This window comes from Lasioglossum baleicum, chromosome 6 (genome assembly GCF_051020765.1).
Source record: "Lasioglossum baleicum chromosome 6, iyLasBale1, whole genome shotgun sequence".
NCBI lineage: Eukaryota > Metazoa > Arthropoda > Insecta > Hymenoptera > Halictidae > Lasioglossum > Lasioglossum baleicum.
Window position 1 is genome coordinate 5,702,400 of NC_134934.1, and position 23,950 is coordinate 5,726,349.

The following is a 23,950-nucleotide window of genomic DNA, read 5'->3' on the forward strand; positions in this document are numbered from 1 at the left end:
CTCTCTCACGAGTCACTGACACCTGACACTGGGGGACCAACGGTCGTCTTCGAACGACTACCTACGTCGACGACGGGCGGCATCGCTTGCCGGCTTGTCCCTGCAGCCCGAGACCCAGACCTTGCGGCGGCCAATGGTGACATGCGCGAGCGCGCTCTGGTCGCCGCCATTGGCCTATGGCGCTGCGGCCAATCACAACGCGTCCCCCACCAACCCGCGTGTTTATTCAATATTTGAATCGACCTTGCGCGCACGTTTTGCCCTGGCGATCGAACACATTTTATTATAGCAAAACTACGTAATAGAATTTGATAAAATTTTGACGATGTGGTCGGATTAAGATGCAGTAATTAGTCTTATAATGACAGATACAGGATTGTTCGAGGAATATACGTTTTCTATATAGTCAGTCCCATAAGTATTCGTACGCCCTTTAAAACAGAATTACTTTATTATAACTGTACCAAACGACCTGATGTTTTGTAAGCAATTAGAAGCATTGGTTTACTAAATGATGTGCAAAAAAGATTGTACGAAAATTACAATTTACAAGGTTGCATGCAAAAATAAAAAAGGCATTTTTGAAAACTTTTTTATTTGGGCCCTTGATGAAAGTTTGAAATACATATACGTTTTGTAGAGCAATAGTAGAGTTACACACATGCTGAAAATTTCATCGAAATTTTCATCGTTTGCTTACAAAAAACATCGGGTCGTTTGGTACAATCATAAAAAAGTTATTCTGTTTTAAAGGACGTACAATTCAGGCGTAAAATTCTGAAAACCATCAAAAACATTTACACAATCTGTACCAATCCATTCCTTTTATAAACACAGGCTGACAATCGCGTATCGAGTACTATAAGCAAAGTTCAAGTGCAACGATGAGCTATATCGAAACATGATCGAAACCTTGACACTTGCTATAACCTGCTATAACCTGCTACCGCTCTGATGGGAATGGTAAGTTCTTCCGCAGACGAGTTCGACTACGTGTTCTACGACGACAACCTGTCAAGTACACGCCATTACAATGCAACCCTAATCACCCACGCACCGACATCAAGCTACGTTCGTCTGGTCCTCGTGATCCTTTTGCGCATAGGATTCGTCCTGATCCATGTTGGCAGCGTGCCAGTGAACAATGTCAACCTGATTCTATTACAGAACATTGTAGACATTTGTTGGGTAACATTGGCGTATGCATTGGTTGGCTACCTTATCGCCTACAATGGCGATAGACACGGGTTAGTAGGAGAAGGATATTGGATAGGTGATCCGGAAGTAGATAGGAATGAAGCCCTGATTGGATGGTCGGCTGTGATAATCGCAGCTGCCATTTGTACGTCTGGTATCGTGGGAAGAACGCACACAATCGGATATCTATTCACCGGGTTCGTATTGGCTGGATTGATGCAACCTTTCCTGATTCATTGGATCTGGACACCTCAAGGCTGGATGAAGAGGAACGTGTTGAAGGGGACGATAGTTCACTTTCATGACTATGCTGGATCCGCTTTGGTACACCTTGTTGGAGGATTGTCGGGATTGATGGGGTGCATGGTCCTTGGAAGAAGGATCCTCAGGCTCAGTTCCATAGATGACGCGAGCATCGCTACTGGTACCTCGGGAACCGTGTTCGCAGGCCAGCTGATGGTATTCATTGGCCTACAGGTGAATCCTTTGAATCCTTAAGCGGTACCAGATAGGACAGGGGTGGTTCAACCCTTGTTTTGCTATCCGGGTACCAAAACATAATTGTTTCCTCGTTCTGAAATTCTTTTTAATCCTTCTTAAATTATTTTAATCTACTGCATAGACTAAAACGTCCTCATAGTAAAAACAAAAGATGCACACATCGTCGATATTCATTATCGTCAACCTCCTCTTGCATTTTCCAGATCTGTTCATGTTATAAATGCATGAAGCTCGAAGGTCTACCGGCGACGATCATTTCCAACAAAGCAATTCTCTTATCGTAACCATACTTTCACCATAAACGCTAAAATGGTTGCCCAAATAGCGACACAGGGGTTACCATTTTATGGTCACACGACCTCCTCCGACTCCTTATCATTATGATTCCAAAGAAACTCTATCTTACCCGTCGGTCCACATCCTATCTTGCGATAAGATCAAGTCGGAAGGAAGCTGATAGTCCCTCTGTCCCTTTAGAGCCTGAATATGTCAAACGAGAAGTTCCGACTTACCATCAGAGGCGATGGCAACGTCTACCTGAACAATCTGCTAGCAGCGACATCCTGCAGCGTGTTGGTAGTGGGTTTCCATTTCGTTCTGACCGGTGAAGAGTTTAATCATTGGACGGTAACGAGATGCGTTCAAGCTACAGTAGCTGGTGTAGCAATGGTATCTGGTGGAACCGACCTCTATACACCCGAGGCAGCGTTGTGTCTTGGATTGATCGGCAGCGTGGTCTATTTTGTGGTCTCCAAGGTGGTGTTCCAAAGCGCTCTAGAGGATTATTGCAACATAGTAGCCACCCACGTTGCCTCCGCGTTTTTAGGAAGCTTAGTAACTCCTTTATTCGATATCGATCGGCAAGCAGCCATTACGGCCAATTTAATGCAATTCTTTTGGCAGTTGATATGCCTGATAACTATAACATCTGTGGTCTGTGTGATCATGTATATTCAGTTCAGGTTGCTTGAGTCTATGGGGCTGTTGAGGAACAGGTCCGAGCATTTGAATCATTCTAGAGCTACCAGGGCTATGGAGGCTCGAGAGGTGCCCATAAAGAACTTTTTTACAAGATTGTTTGAGGCTGATGATGATCCTGTTTACATTGAACCTGGATCGACTGCGGATTCTAGGAGACCTAGTGCTGGAATTCATGCTATGAAGTACCAGTCTGAACATGCTGCTGTTGAGAAAGGCAGGGTGGTTGCACCGAGACCGCCTCCATAGAGCAAACTTTAATACTAAACCCGCTACTGCCAGTCAAATAACGGTTTCAAATTTTTGGTTTTTTGCCATTATTAAAATTATGAAGATGTATCCCTTATTTGATCTTGTCACTTTTATAATATAACACATAAGAGTGAATTTAAGGCTGGGTGAATAACAATTTTGATATGTAAGATTGAAAGGAAGTTTAATATGTGTCTGTTGATGCAGGAAGAATTGATTAGAGTAATAAACAGAACAGGGTCAAGATTTTGAACATTTCTTTTATTAGAACTTACGGACTATTCATACAGTTATTACAGTATTTTACAATAGAATAATTTTTAAGTTAAATAATCAAAAGTCCTATGAAAGTGTCGTACACATATTCTACAGGTGTTCGCCCGCTTATTCGTACAATGATAGTTTTTCCCTTTTCTTTTTCGTGGATTTCTCTCTGTCCCTGACTGCACGACAGTCCGCGGGAACACAGCCACAAAATGTCACTGCGTGTTTCTTCCGAAATTGCAAATACCCAGACTAATATTAGCATATCTTGTCGTTGGCTCGCGATTCGAACTTATAACGAGAGTAGATGTTGCAGTCGGTCGTGAATTAATTGAACACGTAAGATCAGTCCGATTGGAATTTGGATATGTCTTCACTGATACAAGATTGATGGTTTATCTGATATATTTTTATTTTAACAATTTACCTATCGGGACTTAAAAATTTTAATAAAATTCTAATAATTTCTCTTCAAATATTTCTTTGAAAGAAGATTTCCAAGCTGCATTTTGCTGCAATACAATTATTGAGAATCCTGTTAGAAGACTTTCGGTAGGTAAATCGTTAAAACGTGATGGCTCTTCGATAGATATGAAATGTTTATGCGAGCCAACGAGTGAATAATGCCAATAGTCGTTCAGCAAGGGCTTCGAGAAACGTTTTTATTTCGTATTTCGCCAACGGAGCGGATCGTCGGCTTTTCTAATTCTGTTTTGTCAAATATTATTGTCAGCTAGCAGCAAACCGGACAGTCGTTGCCGCTGCCATACCGAAACAGAAAATCATGGATATTGACTCTAGAGATCCGACGTCGCGGTACACAATGATACAACTGTATATACAACACTTGGTAAAATGGCACGATTCGACGAAAAAACAGATCAATCGCTTAGTTACGTGAGATATCATCGTTTTGCTCGTTTAACTATCTTTTTTTTTATATATATTAACAATGAACTTTGTACATGATTCGTTAACCGTTTTTATGTGACACAGTTCAACGGCAGTATAAAAATGAAAATAAAATATACAAGGGGTAACAAAACACGTTCGTACGACAGCGTCTATAAGTGTAGAAACCGGGTTTTTTTTTTTTTAATCCTCCCGTGAAATATCGTACGCGATCGAATAAGAATTGTGTCGCGATTTAGAAACTCGCTTTGGCCCATAGTTTACGGATTTCGTAACGTTTGCGTTACAATTTTTATTTGTTTCCTTTTGTTGCAATTTGTGCTCTTTTTCGCTTAACCCTCGCAAATCGGACGATTTTAAAGAACTTTTAGCAAATTTCCAAATGTAATATTCCCAAGATGTATCGATCTTTTTTGGAGATCTTCGATTAGTAGTGGAAAATTGAAAGTACCCACCCGAGACTTGTAAAATAGGTGAGACCTTCGGAATGATGAGTCAAAAGAGACCCAGACATCGCTGTTCGAGGGTTAAACAATGATTTTCCGTCACCCTGATACTACAATTTCGAACGAGTCTTCCAGAAACAAGCCAAACGCGTTCCGAGATCCAAAAGGTGTCGCTCGTTTGCTGCGAGAGTGATACGGAACATTCTATGTTGTTATAATTTTGTAACAACATTATATTATATTGTAAAAATTAGTCAGTTATCCTTAAAACAACCCCTGATTCGATTTAAGACATTGTCGGTGCAACATTCATTATTTGTTCAAAAGTTATGTAATAATTTGCTGCATATGTTCAGCAAGAGTCACGTATATTACTCCATCAATGAAATTATAAATCAAAATGATACATTTTTAACGATAAGAAAAAGAGGTAAACTGTGATTGCATTTACAGTAATATTGTAATAACAATGTTGTTAAAATGATTGCTAAAATGAAAATATTTAACAAGATCCGTTTGTAAGATTTCATAAAAAAGTTCAATAGATTGTTAACGATAAAAAGAAGGAAGAACATTTTGCAGTAACACCGTTAAAACCTCAATACAACTTGTGTTGTCAAATAAAATGTTTAACGAAAATATGTCATTTTCTGTAGAATTAACTAAAAAATTGCAAATGCTGGTAGCATTAAGTTAATCGTCGCAGCAAACAAACGACCGGAAGAAAATCGACCATTGATATCGACAACTGCTCAGTCCGACGAGCTAAAATCGATCGTAAATAAACGCAGGTAGCTAATCGATCGTATACAAGGTGTAACAAAGATAATATTAACTGATATGCATTCAACAAATTGCGATCGCCACGATTAACCGATCCTGTGGCCAACGAGATGGTCCACAAGGAGTGCATCCGCTATAGGACACGCCTAGGTACAATCAGGTATTAAAGTCTCGAAAAAACCGATACCTTTAACAACAAGAACATACTCCCCTACCACGGAACATAGGATTCATCGTATAAACCATAGTCTGCGTGTCTCGCACGTGACGATAGCGATTATTGCAAATAGGCAGTTATCACCTCCCCTCCGGAAAAGATTGATCAGGAACGATCACATTGTCGAGATCGTCCCCCTAAATTTCTTTCGCCATGTTAAGTAATTTTATGGTACACCTACGATCACATCGAAAATGGTACGATACATAAATGTACAAACGGACGCGATCTCTCATCTCTCTCTCTCTCTCTCTGTCTCTCTTTCTCTTGCATTCATACACACACACACTTTTTCATCGATCTTCTCTCTCCATCGTCGGTACCAAGAATAGTATTGTCAAAATATACATAGAATCATCATTATCGTTTCCTTAAATACGCTTACGCCAACGAGGATTAATGTACATCGGTGTATGTTCATGGTCGTGTGTCAGTGTGTTTGTGTATGTGTGTGTGTGTTTCTCTCCGAGAGGTAAGTGGGCGGGAGTGAAGCTCGAGGAATCCCGGAGGTCTCTTACTCGCTGAAAATGATCCTGCAATTAGTGCCAGGAGTGAAGGACAGGCGGGTTGATTCGGTGATCAATCCGCGGAAAACATCAACGCTCGATCTATCTCATGGATCACCCTCGTGAGGAAATAAATCTCTTGAAACATTGTAACACGATTTGGACAGATCTTGTCTCACAGTGGTCATCGCCATTTCCCGGAGGATCGTCGCCCTTCGTCTCGCCCACAGGATCATCGATGATCTTTACCACTTGAACCCAGAGAAAGCAAAGTCCCCGATAGATCCTACGCGTCTGCGTTCGTTACCAAAATATTGATTTTATCAAATGAAACGCGCCGCGATCGTGGATTTCGGGGAGAAATTAGGAATCCTTTCGTCTTTTGGTTTTTCATAGTAAACGATCAGAGTTGATCGGGATTGGTGGACAATGACGGCGCCGGAAATAACAATCGCCTCCTTCGCGAGGGAACAACGATGACGATAATAATACATAACGTTAATAATAGTGCTATTAACAACGATCGACGGCCACTGTCACCGTGAAACCGTTCTTCACTTTTTTTTTTAATAGTTGACTAGCTTTTCGCAGGGTGCCCCCATCGATTTAGGCCAACCCACCGGGATCTAGGCCTGTTGTGGTCCTTCTCTAGAGGATCTCGAGTCCAGTGGAGAGCGATCAGTGTACTTTACAAATGTATTTTACAAGTCCTCCGCCAGGAGACGGTGGATCTCGTTCATCGTCGAGATCAGGAGCGCCGAAACGGTGTCGTTTCAAGTGATCGACGTTTGCTAGGTCATCACAGTGTCCGTGAGGTCCTCCTTCAGCCATTGTGGGATAGTACGCAGTCCCAGTCGCTTCAACAATTTCACTAGGGCCGTGTTGTGGGACAAATAATACCTCTGCAAAGAGATTACCGCGTCAGAAGAGTTCTTCTATTCACATAGTCCTTTCTGGGACAGGAAGGGACTTGGAATTTGGGAAATTCTTCTGGGATGTGGTTCTGATACTCACCTGCAACAACTTATACGACTTGTCCTCCATGGGAGGGTACTGCCTGCCTTTGCTCTTCCCGAGGCATTTGGTCCGATCCTCATTGGTAACTTGGCAAAAGAAGCCTTTCTTCGGGTCGTACCTCAAATGCGACGAATAATTGAACGCCGGCGTAATCTTGAGGAACCTCTGTAACTCGTGCAGCGTCTCGACAGGGTTCTGTCTGAGTTGTTCACCATCTATGATGTGCAACTGCTGAGGCGGGTAATAGGAAAGCCATCGTTCCAGATGCTGGGCGTATTTTCCAGGATTTAAACACCTGCGATGCAAGAAACGTGACCGTCAGCGTCCTCTCCTTTACCAGGATTAACATTTTAGGGGTCGCACAATCTACACTACACCCCTTTCCGTGGAAACCGCGATCTACATTCTCATTAGCAATTTAAATTGTCCTTCTACGCTTTGGAGTCGCCTTGAAACAGGCCAATATTATTGCCACCGCTAGAATACCCTTTTCCGGTGATTCGTTATTCCGTCTAGACTCGCATAGTAGTTTTTGAACAAACTCACCTGTTCCTGAGGTCTCGGAGAGGCTTCGGAGCTGTGTCGCTCGCGGTGATCACCGAATGAAAGGAATAATTGTTTGCCACCGGGTCCCCGTGGACCCTGGTGTGTTGGTACCACGAGTAAGCCCTTCTAGCAGGTGATAGGAGAATAGTTATCAATTTTGCTTTAGGTAGAAGAGCGTGAGCTCTTCGTGGTACCAGCTCGCCGTCGAAGTAGGTGGCGGATTTTTCGAACAGGTACCTCGAACTCTCGTTCTTCGATGCTGGGAAAAAGCTCATGTACCTGCAAACATTATACAAGTATGTAGATTAATTCTGCATGAAGTTAGCAACAACTAGGCTACGAATTTTTTACGTATGTTTATATGACAGTTTTAAATCTCAAATAAAGTTCTGAACATTCTGGTTTATGTGAAAAATTTGTTGAGATTGTAAAAAATCTACTAAATAAAGCTGACAAGCAGAGCTAAATACTTGTGCTCTGCGATAAAAGAAAGATGATCGTCTCAATGCAAGCCAAAAATTTATTTCCAACCCGACGTAACGAATGACGTCGGTATCGGACGTTCGGGTATCGTAGAATGAGCAACATGCGTAAACAATCGAATCGGTGAACTCCGGCGAACAGGATTCCAGTTTCTGCGCTTACCAGTCCAGCCCCTTGTAATAATTTTTCCCATTAAAGAACTGGATCTCTTCGAACGTGTCTGGACTCGGCAAGTTGCTGCTTATTGCTGGGTGAATGGACAGGAAAGTGTAGAGAGCTGTGGTGCCGGTTTTTTGGGGACCGATTACCAGGAACCTCGGCAGCTGATCGCAGGTTTTGTTCCGCGACCAGATCTTCTGGTGCCTTTGATCGTCGCAGGGATTCTGTCACGGAAAACAATGTCAGACTACCATGAACAACACGTTATCTCCTGATTGAAGACTGAAACTTTTCCTATATAACGTAAGTATCAGCAAACTTTTGAAATAAATATTTTTATGTTATTTTTTACTAAGTAGAATCTCGTTTATCCGTTTATAAGATTAACTATTCTTGACGACCAACTTACGCCCCAAACAGGATCAGACTCCTCCGGATAAAGTTGAAAGTAACGTTCAGCTAGTTGAAGCGGTGGCGCACTAGAAAGCCTCAAGTTCGTCCAACATTGAATGAATTTGATCACCGATTCGAAGGTGTACAGTGCCAGGCGATCGTTCCCATAGTTCGACATGTGTGTCATAAAAATATTGATCTGCAAGAAGAAATCGTAAATGTTAAAACTGAATATTTAACAGGGGATAATGCTACTGATGTTATAATACTTACAGGATTGTGAACGATGGTCTGAAACAGTTCTCCGCCCTGTATCAATTTGTCCAGCTTGTCCCTTCCACCTGGGTATCTATCGATAAAGATCGTGTGCGTGAAAAGGCCACAGGTCTGCCTCGGTAGAACCTGAAGTAGAACAAAGAGTTCGTTAATGTCCCAGAATTGGAAACACTTTAACAGCTGGTAGCTATTTAATCGTCCTTTGAAATCAGAAATAAAAATTTCGGAGCCTTTCAATAAAGTAATAAGTAGACTGCGGATTTTATGACAAAAATGAGGTATAATTTAAAATAGCAAAAACATTAGGAAAATTTAAACATACTATTACATTATTACATTACATTAGGGAAGAAAATAATTTCTATTTCACTCGAGTTTGTTGCAATTCAGGTAAGAACATTTTATTTTGCATAATGATCCGCAGTCTAGCAATAAGTAAATTATTAATGAAGAAATCTTCAATAGTGTAGCATTGAGTAAACGCTGAACGAAGACGTACCATAATATTACGATGAATGAAACCGCGTCTCAGCCGAGCTGGCCTCAGATGAGGGTACTCTTCGGTGCTGGTGACCTTGATGTTCCACACTCTTTTCCAAGCCTCGTACAGCCCTTCGTGGACCGGATAGACGCCGGAATGATGAGGACTTACGCTGTATCCGCTTCCGGTCGGGATCCCGTGGTCCTTCGCGAACTGTTTGTTCAACGCCATGTCCAACTGTAGATGCGTTACATTCTCGTAGAGGTGGGGCTGCTGATGGTTCCACATGTGAGAAAACCACGTAAATCTGCAATTCAGAACCGGATACTCGTTGCATATTTAAAATCCACTAGGACTTTTCAGATACGAGCTCTCCCGTGCAACCGGACAAGGCTACCCTAAACTAAACTGTTGGATAGTACTACCCGAAACCTCTGCCCGGAAAACTAAATCTCTGATAAAACGATACGGGCCCTGTTACAACTTCACTTCTCGTTCGTTCGCGCTTTATTCGCGAATGATCGTGCGCTGTTACAATCAGTTTCACCCGAAAGCTGATTCGTTGCTTTTAATTGCAATTTTGCCTGCTGAAATATTGATTCAACTTTTGCTTTTAATTGGATCTTTTTCTGTTGATATATTCATTTAAGTTTGGCTTTTAATTGCATTTTTCCACTGCTGAAACGTTCATTCAAGTTTTGTTTTTAATTGGAACTTTTCCTGCTGAAACATTAATGTTGATGTTCCACATCAAGGACTGGACTTTTCCGAAATTGAATGTTGATTAAATTTCATTCGAAAAATATAATCATGTTCAGAGTCTCTGAACAGCGCAGAAGGATTAAAAAAATTGGTCAATTCTGTTATGAGCATGAAATTATTTAACTAACGTCGCAGTCGAAAAGTTAATCAGGAAAATGAATGAAAATTCCGACCTGCTCAAAGCCGAATGACCCCGTGCTACCGAACTCTGTTGTACAATGACGTAGAAGGCAATCAAGTGTGAAACGGCTCGAATTTCACAGCAAAACGCGTATCGCGAGGATTAATTGAAAGATAAAGTTGCACAACAGGTTACCGCAGCGCGGCATCGCGTCGAATATTTATCACCGGCTCGAACGAAAGTTTACGGTGGCCCCGTCGCTGTCGTTACCTTTCATTGAATCCTCGTAAATGGGTATACCAGTATCACGCACCTGTCGACGTTCTCCAGCAGCATGTCGTCCCCCAGATTCTCCTCGGTGGTGCCATGATGGAAATACTTTCCGGAAAACCCCAAGTTGAATTTAAAGCCGGGTACCAACGCTTGGATCTTCTGCTGGGTGGCCAGCAACGCCATCACGTCGTCCTTCCTCAGCCTGGTGCCTTTCTCGCCCACAAATATATCGTCCACGTCCACCAGGATCATGCGATTCAGGCTGAGGCTCAACTGGCCGTGCGATAAGTATGACAACGAGTCGAGCAGCAGCAGATTGTGCAGCCAGAATCGCAGACCGCCGCCGAAAAACACCCTCTGGATCCCGTCGTATCTACCGTGATCCTGGCGAAAATATAATTAGTACTTTAGCTTTAATTTTGTTCTGCAAGATTGTTTAACATGATAAAGATTAACTCGAGATGCAATGATATAATTTTGCCAGTGATTGAAAGATCACCTTGTTTATGAGTTGGAATCTCTTCTCGGAGAAACAAAGATACATTTTCGAAATTTTCCTCTACCCAGGAAGAATATTTATGGGAGCATAAATTCCACAAATGGTGGTCTACGTTTAAAAAAAAAAAGGAATCACCACGCACCGGGCCGGAAATGCAGGAAAATTGCAGCATATTCATCTCATTGAATTACGAACTTTTTGTACAGCAGTTATTAGGCTCACAAAATTATTTATACCCTCCTTACACGCAAGTTATGCGTGTTCTAGTATTCGTGCTGATAAGAGAACACCTACTATTCTTTCGAATGCTTTTGTTTTTTATCTGTTTTAATGGCAACGCGTTGCACGAATATTTTTACTACAACAGGATTTCCATAGTTGGATCGTGCAAACGGAAAACAACGTTTGTTTACAAAAGAAATCGAGGACCGATTTACGCGGTGGATTCCGCTGTTTGAAGCGTAGCTGGTGGAATGCGAGTGCTAATCAGCTTTTGTCTGATCAGAGAGCAGTTATGTTTGATCGAATCCTGCAATCGTGGTATCTGCTGGTATTCTGAGTCGACCTGAAATCCCACTGGTCGTAATTAAACTGTTATTGTCAGTTACAATGGAATAAATCTGCGAAAAACATTCACATTTTATTCCGCAATCATCATTCTCCAATATTATCAATTTTTAAGAGATCGCCTTTTGAAGTAAACGCAAAAATAAATCTTGAAATACAGATTGCAGAGGCAAGCGATATGCTTTTGTATGAGCACAAAGCTGTTATGTTTGATTAAACCTACAATCGTGGTTTCACTTGCGTTCTGAATCATGTTATGTACAATACCGCTGTCGGCGATTAAACAGACGTATTCACTCCGACATTTACATTTGCATTTACAGCTACCATTTCACAAGTTTACCAATTTTCCCTGCGTATTAAGAGAATGCCATTTGAAATAATGCAAAAGGGAAACTTAAAATACACAAATTGCAGGGGAACAAATTTTTATCTGATCAGAGAAGAATGGTTTATTGAAGCTACAACTGCAGTTCGAGCCGATTTCCCATTGTTCGTAGTTAAACAGATATTTTCTGTTACAAGAGGATAAAACTGCATTTATCATTTTCAGCGTTACTGTTACTAAACCTATAAATAAACTCTAATAAATTAATCATACCCTATGCAATCGTGGTTTCTCCAGCACTCAGAATCAACCTAAAATCCCACTATTAATAATAAAATACATACATTCATATTTCCATCTACATCCATCATTTCCACTCTAATCACTTTCCCCATCGAATTAAAACACCGGCTTTCAAAACAACATAAAAAGAAATCTCGAAACACATTTCACAGAGAAACAACGTCCCTCAAGCACGAATATAACATAATTCCACTCCATCAGACTTAACGTCGCATTAAATCGCCCGGTAGAACGCCCACTAATTTCATAAAAGTAACTCGGCGACCGGTTTCGTATCTGAAGTACATACATGTTTATTCTCTCGCCCGGCTCGTTAACGTCATTCTCACGAAACGCAGCCAGGGAAAGGAGCAGACCATGGAACGTAAATAGAGCATCGATCACCGGCTCGATCACCGTGAAACGGGAATTGTTTATTGGCTGGTGGAGGAGTAGGTGTATTGCCTACCCGCGATCTCGTTTTATTTTTGCTGGACGCGGAAAACGACGCTCACGCGAACGTTAATGGGCGCCGATGCTTATCGATCACCTGGCCGCGTGTTAATTTTGAAGATGTTTTACATTAACGCGTTCCCTCGACACCGATAACTGTGTAATAGCTCTATTTTCTTCAACGAGCAAGACCTCCAACACCCGAGGCTATTCTTGAACTTGCGACGCTTATCGCGAACGTTTACTTCTGAACGTTATCAAAATGGTGGCATCGATAGCCTAGATCAATGATAGAACGACGATTCCACTCGTTTCTGGTTCCTCCTTCTATGGGGGTGAACGTGGATATTTAAAAAATAAGAGTTAATGTTTGTCCAACAATGTAAAATAATGTTTTGTCCATCTTGCAATTAAAACATCAACAGTCTACTCATTGTACAGTAAAAAATACTCTGCAATAATAGGAATGTTCACTGTTACGGTAAAAATTGTTGCCAGATTCTCTAAAAAACTCGCAGCCACAGAGGACCACCGTAAATTGAATAATCGCGCAGCATCGTAGCAAAGCCAATACCACGAAGAGAGATCAACAAAGGTAAAAACGATAGAATAAAAGTGGTCCTTGACCCCAGCCTCTCGGAGCTTAGCGGCTTTCAAATTAGTTACCGTCTCGCAATCGTGAAAATTCTCGAGATCCGAAGACAATCTCTGAGATCCGACCAGCGAACTCCGTCTCAAACACATTTATGCTTGCTTCGGCTTCCGCATTCTTAGTCGGTAAGTCTCTATTTACTCATGATAAAGACTTAAATTCCACGGTAGCCGGGTGGAGGATAAGTTAATGTACAAAGTCAATCTAAAGTTAGTATCCGCGGAATCTGTAGTACCGTGGCAATCTGCAGAAAGAAAGGGAGAGAGAGAGAGAGAGAGCCTGTTCAAAATCAGGAAGACTGGCTAGGTCGTTTCCGTCGTAGTCCATTCTCCTTTGAGAATCCTTTGGAAAAAGTTCGATTGGATCGCGTTCGGGTCCGAGAACCGAATGCACCGGACAGTGGGGGGCTTATCTCGTGCATCGGCTGCATCAGAGGGTGCACCGGCCGGTAGGATATATCCCTCGGATGCAGCTCTCGATGCAAGATAATCCTGGCAATTTGTTAATTGCATTGTTACTGGCAGGGACTCTCAGCCGACGCCGCGTTTACGAAACGATTGGCGGACGGAGCTTGTTAGCAGTAAATAACAATAATAATCTCGCTGATAACCCCATTACACGGCCGCGGTGGACTGCCCCCGGAACCAGGGATTCACGGATCCCAGCCAGTCAGTTAATTAAATCAGAAGCCAATCAGCCGTTCGTTCATTCGATTAATGGGCATCGGCGCAAGCTGCTTCATTTGCCGCCATTCTGCATCCGACGGTTTATATTTCGTTCACAGGACACGCCTCGGACCCGCGAAACGCATCTCTGATGAACGCTCGACAAGAAGAGATGCGCTTGGATCAGCGGCGAACGTGCTTCGATGCGATCACGCTGTTTGATTCGTGCAGGAGCTAATGGTAGCCGTAACGCAATTAGAAGTCAATGCTGATTATTATTGGGTTTGGATTTGTTTTAGACGCAAAAAATTTAGTGGATAGGGGATTTTGATAATTTTGATTTTAGTTTTCATTTGCCAGCAATCTGTGTGGTTTTCTAGAAATGAAGATGTGAATTTGCACTTGATGTGAAGCACCAATTACTCTGTTCCAAATTTTAGGAAGATATCGAGGATTAAACGTAAACTCTAACATCTTCCGAGGATCATATCTATCTCACTTTTTGCACAGCACCTAGGGAGCTAAGAAACCCTCGAACCACCCCAGCACTAGGTCGCTATCCTGATTGTACAGTTCCGAAATTTATTTCCGGCAGAGCGCCGCTAGGGTGCCGGCTGCCCTAAATTTAAGTACCCAAGTGTCTCCCAAGTAGCAATATTCCCTGCGCCGCAAGTTTCCAGAATTTGTCAAGCGGACGGTGGCAAGAGAGGGGAAGTTGACCTACCCTCTCGCAGTAGTTTGAAAATATTTCATCAAGGCCGACGTAGCAGCAGTTTAAACCGTACGTTTCGCCAGACCGTGTCTGGATTGTTCGGGCAAAGTATGCGCGCGGCCTCCGCGCTCGCGTCTTTGTCGACCAAGTAATAATGGCGGATATGGTAGATCAGGCTGGCGCGGATGGAGTTATGAGAATTTTTGTTGCCTTTCATTCTCCTGTACGACGGAACGAAATCTCAATCTTCCGGCTGGTTAAAATGGTAACGGGCCATTTCTTGATGTCTTGCAAAAATTGGTCATTCTCTTTTTTGAAGAAAGTATTATATTTTAAAATTCGTGGTACTCATTTCATCAATTTAAAAGATTTTGTAGTAAAATTTTTAGGAGCATGTGTAGAAAAATAATTTTTCTTATAGTTCTTCAAGCCTTACATACGCTTGAAAATACGTAGCTGAGCATACTAGACAGAAAACTGCTTGGAGAACGTAGAAAGATGATTCATTGATGAAATATTAATTGGTACATCATGCAAACTGGTTTAAAGCAACTTTCAAGATCACTTAAAAAATACTCTCTTGCAGAGCGAAAGAGCTGAACATTAGATAAGTAAGCCACGAACGCTTTTATAAATGAACCCCCGAGCTAAGTATTAATTACTCCACCATGAAAATTAGCTTAAAATCGATATGGCTTATAAAACGACCTGAAAAAATCATATTTTTCAATCTGGGGAGTAGACTATTAGAGAAGTAAGTACCTGAAGAACGTAGAAGGATTAACGACTACCCAGAAACGCTTCTGCTAATGAACTACGGGCAACGAATTAATTGCACCATCTTAAAAGCAAAAATTAATTTGCCACATGGAAGAACCGAATGCTCCATAGATAAGCTGCTGAGTGATGTAGGAGGATTACGATCCAGAAACGATTGTTTTAATGAACTTTCATGAACGTTACGTTACGGTGAAAATAGTCTTAAAACGTACACCGTTAACAAAACGTCCAGTAAAAATCCCAAGAAGCCTGTCAGCCAAACAAGTGCCGATAAAGTCTCAGAAAACGATCATCCCCTAAAAGCGTCCTAGCAAATGAACCCCAAGGCTAACTACATATATTAATTGCTACTGAAAACTGGCTTAGGAACAGCGTTTCCCGTAAGATGACCCGTAAAGCTAGCTGGCAAAGCTGAGAAGCGGACAAATACCGGGAAATAGGGGATAGAAGTGGCTATAAAGCAGGCATCTAATGAAAAATTTCCAACGTGGCGTGCCGGTAACGAGTCTGCGGAAGAGAGAGAGGAAGCGGATGAATCGAGAGGATCGCAGCCAGATGATATCACGTCCGAGCTGTTTGTTTCATCAGGTTCCGTGTGTTTCCGGTCTGCTCCCCGGAGAAAGGAGACACGGTCCTCCGCGGAAGGATTCGTCCTGCGTCGCGAATCTTCTTGTCGCGAATCTTCGCGACCCGGCTGTCTAGCGTTTTGCATTTTCGCATTCTATAGATCACGTGCTCCCATCCGGCGTGCACTCACTTCCGGCAAGGGCCTTTAGGGCCGTGGAATCTCGCAATCGCGAATTCCTCCGTGAATGTAAACGCCCGGCTGGAACAGCTTTACGGATTGTTCCAGTCCGCCCCCGGTTTTCTGGTCCGGCTCTCTTCTCTCTCCCTCTCTCCCCTCTCTGTTATTTCTGTGTTCGTTCGGCGCAGACCTTCCGCCTCTGTTTACCCCGACCATTTTTCTTCTTCTGAATATTCCCCGCGCAATCTCTCGCTGTCTCCATACTTCCCGCTTTTTATTACGCCCTCGTCCTTACCTAATTTGCATTAGTTCGCGCCCGCTCCTTCTGCCCCCACCTTGTTTATTTCTGCTTTAAGATCTTCTTCTCTTGCTGTCTCTCTTCCACTCGCTGCTTCGCCCCTTTCGATCCTCTACCAGCTACACCATTTTTCTTCTTAATAGTATTCTTATTCGCTGACGGTTGTATTCCCGCGCGGTTATTCGGATTTCGTATTCAACCGTCCCGGGGACTTTATTATGCGACTGTTTGAGGCTATGTTGACTCCTGTTGGCTCCTGCTGCTGGCGGAATTGCGGAGTCGCGAGGTCATTAACGGGAATTTTTTACTTAACGATCGACGTCTTCGAACATCGACAAATATTACGACTGTCCAGCTGCTAATTTCGACACGCTTCATTCTCAATGTTAATTGAAACCACGCCAATGTTTGTCTAAAGGCAGTGCACTATCGAATATATTTTTCAAAATGGCTCCACCCACTCAGCATCGGCGAAAAATGTCTGCAACCTAACGGAGGAACTGGAGAATGTAATAACATCTCTGTGCATTTCTCTCCCCAATTCGAAATTCCTGACAAAGAATACAGAACAGGAAGGACGGAACGTGAGGAATATAGAACCGTGAATTTTCATACTTATTCGCTGCTTAAAAAATTGTGGGACGCAGCTGTGTGTGTGTGTGTGTGTTTTATTTATAGTTCTGCCCCTGCTTTCCACGATTTGAAATTCATAAAGGTACGCTCCCCTGCACCGCGGCACAATTATTTTCATTTTCCCGGAGGCTGTATTAAATTGACTAGATTTAATGGTTTCTTTAGGCATCTGTTTACCCCATACGTTATCCCAGAGACTGCAGTTCCTGCGCGTCCCTCTTACATCTTCATTTCTTTGCAGGAGGTTCAAGCGCGCCATGCCCGGACTACCAGTCGCGGAAATTTCACATTTGTTTTCGTTTTCCGGGAACCGGAGTTCGCCGGATGAAATAGGAATCGTCCGGAGTGGAGTTGCTTCGAAGAGATACCATGAAGTTTCCGAGGAGTTTCGATTATTTGGAATTATTGCCGCGGCGCCGAATCGATCCGAGTGTTTACACACTTCCGCGAAGAATGCGACACCGGTGATCTAGAGGAACTTCTGGGTAATATTTTTAAATTCTGTCGGTCAATATGTAAAACATGCTGCGATGTAGATATTAATATCAGACGAATGTTTTATCAGATACTCGACGTTACCAATGACTGGTCAATTTATGCACGTGAATGGGAATCCAGAATCAATCGGGCACAGTAACCGCGTGAAATAAATTCTTCAAATAACCATCCTCAATAGAAATAAAATACCAAATCGCGTTCGCGGTGTTCATCGGAATTTAGAAGAGCTAATCGCATTATTGTAAATACTATCTCGCGCGGCAACGAGCCGAAAGAAATTCCTCAAATAACCAGCAGAAATAAAACAGTCGGATCCAATCGTCGGCGTTAGTCGCGATTTAGGAATGAAGACTGCCATGAACCGGTCACATAGATACTAGCTAGCACCGCATAGTGGTCACCGAATCGACCAACCAGGGGACAGCAGCGATGCGTTTTGGCATCGTGTTTCGTGTCTCCGCAAGCTGCACCGCGACCACGCGGTTGCGGACGCCATTCCGCTTCACCGCTGCCGATTCGGTGTCAAACGAAAACGCGGAAAACTGACTGACGGTGTTGCCGGGCTGGGTCGGGCCAGGCCGCGTGGCCATACACCGTCGAAGACAAAAGCTCGTTAATTAACGGGCATATAGCAGGTCTCAGGACTTTAACCGGATCGAAGCCCTTTGCCAGACAGACCCAGCTTCCAAGAGCTCAAAAAGAGTAGCTCGTTAACGAATTTTTCCAGAGTGTAATGTAACAAACGCACGGCGACGCGCGATCGTGTTTAATTAAACACGATCCTCTTCTCCTCGTCTCTCTCTCTCCGCTAAGACCCCTTCTACTCGAGCTTTGTCCGTTAACAACGCGAGTATTAATTAATAATCCCGGCAAGAAGCGAAACGACTATGCAGTCGCTTAGAACAAAGCTTCATCGTCTACCCCGGCACAGGCTCTGGGAGTCTTGACTACTTAATAATTAATGTTCCTGTGTTTACAGCGACGAAGAATCTCGTACACTGCTGCAGAGCGACGGAATTGCGATTACTATGCAAATGCTCGCGAAAACAGCGCTGGGCTGGCGTCTCCGGGGCGATGGCAATGTTGGCGATGTGATTTATACATTTTTGCGGCTGCTTCGATTTGGCGTACAGATCAGTATATGTATGTATATGTATAGGTACGTTAGTATACAGGACAACATGTAAGGAGTGGCACCAGGACGATGGCAATGTTGAGTATCACAGAATGTTAAATGTGATTATAGAGTACAATACAGACTCGCGTGTAGTATGTTTCATCGTGTAATAATATGTTGATTTTAGCATAACATCGTGGACATGGGGAACATATCGTGCACAGAGGGATTCGAGGCGGAGTCAGAGGACAAAGGCTGGTAAGTAGAGGAATCCCGTGTCTCACCTGAATGACGGTCGCCAGAGGACTTTTGTTGGCTGGATAGTCGAGGCTGTCCCGGTGTGCCCAGGCCAGTGGCTCGTAGGTGCTGTGATTGGCCTGAAAAATGGTCCAGTCACCGCCAGGAAGTGGTCCCCAGGCTGTTTCCCCGGATCTGGTTAATCGTAGAATAGGGGAGGCTGCGTTCAGCTGAGCATCCTGCGGGAAAGAGAAAGAGCCGATCTCATTTAGCCGGCCGCTGGAAAACTTCTCGGACATTGTCAACGACGGGGACTCAACTAACAACGAGAGAGAACTCGACTCTCAGCGAGACTCAACGGGAGAGAGAAAGAGAGAACTCAAACTCTCGACGAGACTCAACGCGGCGCGACGTGACGCTCGAACAACTCTCTCTCTCTTCTCTCTATGCGCGTCGCTTATTCGATCCCCCCTTTTTTTTTGTTCACCGACGGTTTACACGCGACGAGTGAAACGGTCCGACAAAAGTCGGAAATTAGTTCCCTTGTTCCGATTCTATTACGCCTCTGTTGTCCGAAGGGTTAAAAGCCGGGGAAACGACAAAGCCGCGTTTTCACCGCGCCTTTTCACTCCGCTGCGATTTTAATGTCGCGATTTTTCAACGATGAAACCGAACCCTGCGGTCCGAAGATCGTTCCCGAATCTTTTTTCGGTTTCATCCCATCGATTTATTCAAGTGTTTGGCTCTATTTCCCTTCGACGATGAACCTGGGAATGAACGGCTTCCTGGATTCACGATGTCTCTCCACTCACGGTTGTGATTTTTAACGGAAAAACCAACCCCTGCGTTTGCAGAACCGATTCTGAATTCTTCGAAATTGATTGCGTCGATTTATTTGCGTTTTTAGTTTAATTTCCCGTTGATGATGAGCCTGCGATTGGACGACGTCCCATATTCGCAGTGTCCTTCTACTCGCGGTTGTGATTTTTAACGGAAAACCAACCCCTGCGCTTGAAAAATCTTTTCTGGATTTTTCGTAATTAATTGCGTCGATTTCTTTAGGTTTTTAAATTAATTTCCCTTTGACGATGAGCTGAAAAATTTGTATGCCACCCACAAAAGAACTCTTATGAAACCAGCGTGGCCCTCATAGCTCGCAGTGCCTCGTAGAAGCAACAACTTCGTCCATAAAACCAATTAAACAGAATCGATCTATTTAAAAAACGGAGCCGCATATCCCCCATCAAAGGCGTTATTAGAGTGAAAAAACGCGCGGCGGGATAATTAATCTTCATTAAGGTGTTCCTTTCATCGTGTGCCACGCATTCGACCGTGCCGGTAGAAAATGCATAAAATCCGCGGCACCTATTTATCACGGAAGGTTTCGTCGGTCGTTAAACAAATATTTCATCGTGGAGCCGAAGGGAACGAGGTCGGGTCGTGGATTCACGTTCTTCGGAGGATCGTTCGAAAACGTGTTGCACGATCGCCCTCTCCCGGAAAGAAAACGGACAAGGAGGGACAGAGAAAGAGGGAGAATAATGCCGCGGTAATCACAGAGAGCGTGCGGGCACGCGCGATCTCACGCGATATGCAAATTGATTCGGCGTCCCGGCCTTTCCCGCTAAGAGGCATTTGTCGTATTGCAGTCCGGCGATAATGGCGCGAGGTCGACGATTCCGCGAGCCTTTTCTTCCTCGGAGCCCGTGAAATAAAGTCGCCGGTTCGGGTCCGTCACACGGAAACGGAGATTGCCAATCCCCCAGGTTCTCGCTTTCTGCCGAAACGTTATCGAAACTTATTTCCCGCCCGCCGATAAACGCCGCGAGCCACGTGGGCGAGATTGCCTTCGCCTCTAACAGCATACCGACCACAGGTTCGATGCATTTTCTCACCCACAACACAATTAAACCGAATTTTTCTCCCCCTCTTTCCTATTATCCATTCGCGTCCTCAAATTATTGATTCCATTTTCTAAACGAATTCTGTCATCGACGATAATTCGATGGATTCGATTTTTGTGGCAAATTATTCTATGGAAAATTGCGTTTTTTCTTTTCGATTTTTCAATTAATGCGAAATAGTTAGACTGATTTTTGACAGAGGTTGGTCTCACTTTTTTCATGAATTCTTGATCGTCGATGATTGCTTAAGTTGATACAAATTTTATCCGCGTGATATTAATCTGAACGTTTCAGCTGCATACTGGAACGTCCAGTAGGCTGATTCGTGAACCCGAGACGCAGATACCCGAACCGCATTTAGATCGCAAACGTTTAATTTTAGCGCAGGAGATCCAGTTTCTGATTTCGTGTGAAACAGCGAGTCTCTTTAATTATTCGAAGTAGCGTAAATCAATCATTGTGACTCCCTTGAAGTCCGACCGAGGAACACACGGAAACATTTAGTGCCGGTTTTATGGACATCATTTGCATCTGCAGGTGCGTTCGAATTACTTACTGCACACTAGAGATTGGATCTTAACACCTTCGTTAATGAACTAATTTATCAAAAGGAGAAAAAGAAACGCAGTGTTTCTAATTTCCAAAAAGTGTACGGAATTGGCTTCTAAAATTTTTTTAATCTCGAACATGGTAACATGGGTTCAACGGGATGAAAAGACAAATACTTGAACACTCCCCTTGCTTAAAAAATAAAAATCTAAGAAAGAACAAAAGAGAATTAAGATAAATTTGTTTTGTGTATCCAAGAAATTTTTCAAATTGAAGGAAGAACGAAGAGATCGGTGGGAACGCTTTGATTCGTTGCATACAGAGTGCAGCGAGGCTACGGTGAGCAGTATCGTAGTGAAATTTCTCCAGGAGAATATGGTTGCGGGCTATACTGACCTTCAATCTAAGATTAGTGTGCACGAACAGAGGAAAGCCCTTCAGCTGTGCACCGACGAGACTTTCCTCGCCGGACGGCGCGAAGCCCACGATGCCCACCGAGTACTCTCTGCAGTATTTGTCCAACAGTTCGCGGTTCCATTTGTCCATCTGCAGATACTTGTTCAGGTTCTCGAAGATCAGAACCCCGTAACGACCTTTGTCCAGGTTCGTCAGCACCGGCAGGGACTTCCCGGCCACTTCCAACTTGTATCTGAAAGCATTACGAACGGCACATTAATTGCTATCACCACTAAAACCTCTCGTATCGTACGTAATAGACGAAATTCACTTTAACGAAGACCCGAATGCACTTAATTAAACGCAGTCCTCAAATCGTTGCACCTGCACAATGTATTTAGCGAATTTGTGGTGACGAATAAAATCTTCAATTTCTATAGACTAAAATAATAATTAATGAATTTTTACACCTGCCGTGAAGAGGACGGGGATTAAATCTGTTCCTTACAAGAATTGAACCTGGACAATGTATTCAGTGAATTTACGATGACGAATAGAATTATCCAATTTTGTTTAGACACGCGGGTACCAATTCTATGTCGTTTGTACTTCATACACTTTTGTGGAAAAACAGTGCAAAGTTTTGCTCGTTCCATAAGAAATGAAAGAAATAGTTCTCATTCTAATGGTCATGACTAGACTGTAGATTTTCATGCATTTAAAGAATTTGTAAATCTTTGAAATACTAGAAAGCAGCTGAAATAATGAACATTATAATAGTATCTCTGATCTGTGTTCTTATGCTAGTTTGTATAAAATAATTGATTTCAAGTAGAGTATTTGTGTGTCAATTCCACACACACAAATATTAAATTTCGAATTTATCAGACTTTTGTTTCCACAAACCAGTGAAAAAAACTAAAAATTCCCATGTACCACCACTGAAACGATTTCGAATCTCCGCAAGGAGAACGATTTAGCTCCCAAAACCGTTTTCCGGGAGCAAGAACGTCGCAGTCAGTCCATTTCCCTAATTTTCCGAATTCATGCTGGGCGTTCGCTTAAATTACAACCTCCTTGGCAATTAAATTGATTCAAAGAGATAGTATAATCGCCGAATAAATCATACGTGCCGCGTTATCCAATCGCGCGAGCAAGTTTCCTCGTTCCAAAGCCCCGTTACGCCTTGGTTCCCAACGTCGAATCGTCTGCTCGCTTTCGCCTGCTTTCGTAGACACAGAAGGGCGCAATAAAACGCGCGAGATTTCGTAATCTCGCGTCCCGGATCGAGCCGATGAGAAAGAATCCTCGGGGCATTTACGAGCAATATCCCCGTGACAACGATCCTCGAGGAGCGGCCTCGTCCTTGGCGAGATTACGGCGCGAAGGGACAACAAACTTTCCACGAACTCCTTCGGTTTTTATCCTCCTCGCGAGATTATGCAATAAAGCAGGCATCGCTGCTGTCCCACGGAATGGAATAAACGTTCCTTCTCTGCTTTCCAACCCCTTCCACGCCCTCGATACGAATCGCGTTCTACGCCGCGAATATTTCAACCTGTCCCACTGTGTCCGAAACAATGCTAAAAAGTCTAATCTTCGAGGTATTTTCGTCTTACTGTTACAACATTTTAAACTAATAAATTGATGAACATTTCTTTTTATTTGATCAGATGATCAAACCGATTGTGCGACGCTCTCCGCGACTGAATCGAAATTAAAACAGCGGGAGAAATAATTATTATCATGTACTTTGTAATACTATGGTTCGGAGAAAAAGCCTTCGGACCTCTGTTACGACAATTTCAGTCCTACGCCACTGGATCGGAATATCTTCATCGGATATTTAAAAGGCGGGAACGAGAATAAATACTGACGGGGGAGGGGTGCAAAGGGAAAACGGAATATCGATAAGGCAAACGGAAAGAGAGACACCCGTCCGTTATTGTTAATGAAACAAGGACACTTCCGTCGAAACCGCATTTTTATGCGGCTGCTGAAACTCTTTCGAGAATAATCAAGCAATTATACGCGGAATACACTTTCTTGGATATCGAACGAGTATTTC

The 23,950-nt window shown here is 43.1% G+C and overlaps 2 protein-coding genes across 2 annotated transcripts in view; one reads left to right on the top strand and one right to left on the bottom strand.

The window, feature by feature from the left end:
* Positions 1 to 85: 85 nt before the first annotated feature.
* Positions 86 to 3,639, top strand: Amt2l (Amt-2-like protein). Its single transcript, XM_076425512.1, has 2 exons — positions 86 to 1,674; positions 2,176 to 3,639. Exons 1-2 carry the CDS (start codon positions 955 to 957, stop codon positions 2,923 to 2,925), a joined length of 1,470 nt encoding a protein of 489 aa, XP_076281627.1. The 5' UTR covers positions 86 to 954; the 3' UTR covers positions 2,926 to 3,639.
* Positions 3,174 to 23,950, bottom strand: part of Sfl (N-deacetylase and N-sulfotransferase sfl) — a 171,730-nt gene continuing 150,953 nt past the window's right edge. Inside the window, exons 4-13 of the mRNA XM_076425486.1 lie at positions 21,883 to 22,135; positions 19,081 to 19,272; positions 10,608 to 10,951; positions 9,430 to 9,718; positions 8,928 to 9,056; positions 8,671 to 8,853; positions 8,265 to 8,485; positions 7,620 to 7,898; positions 7,071 to 7,368; positions 3,174 to 6,958 (exon numbers count right to left, since the gene is read on the bottom strand). Of these exons, the coding sequence (XP_076281601.1) occupies positions 6,848 to 6,958; positions 7,071 to 7,368; positions 7,620 to 7,898; positions 8,265 to 8,485; positions 8,671 to 8,853; positions 8,928 to 9,056; positions 9,430 to 9,718; positions 10,608 to 10,951; positions 19,081 to 19,272; positions 21,883 to 22,135 (2,299 nt within the window). The 3' untranslated portion in view covers positions 3,174 to 6,847. The remainder of the gene's footprint in view (positions 6,959 to 7,070; positions 7,369 to 7,619; positions 7,899 to 8,264; positions 8,486 to 8,670; positions 8,854 to 8,927; positions 9,057 to 9,429; positions 9,719 to 10,607; positions 10,952 to 19,080; positions 19,273 to 21,882; positions 22,136 to 23,950) is intronic.

Coding starts and splice junctions, on each gene's coding strand:
- Amt2l (XM_076425512.1), top strand. CDS start 955: ATGGGAATGGTAAGTTCTTCCGCAGACGAGTTCGACTACGTGTTCTAC. Junction 1,675..2,175: donor TGGTATTCATTGGCCTACAG/GTGAATCCTTTG, acceptor CTGTCCCTTTAG/AGCCTGAATATGTCAAACGA.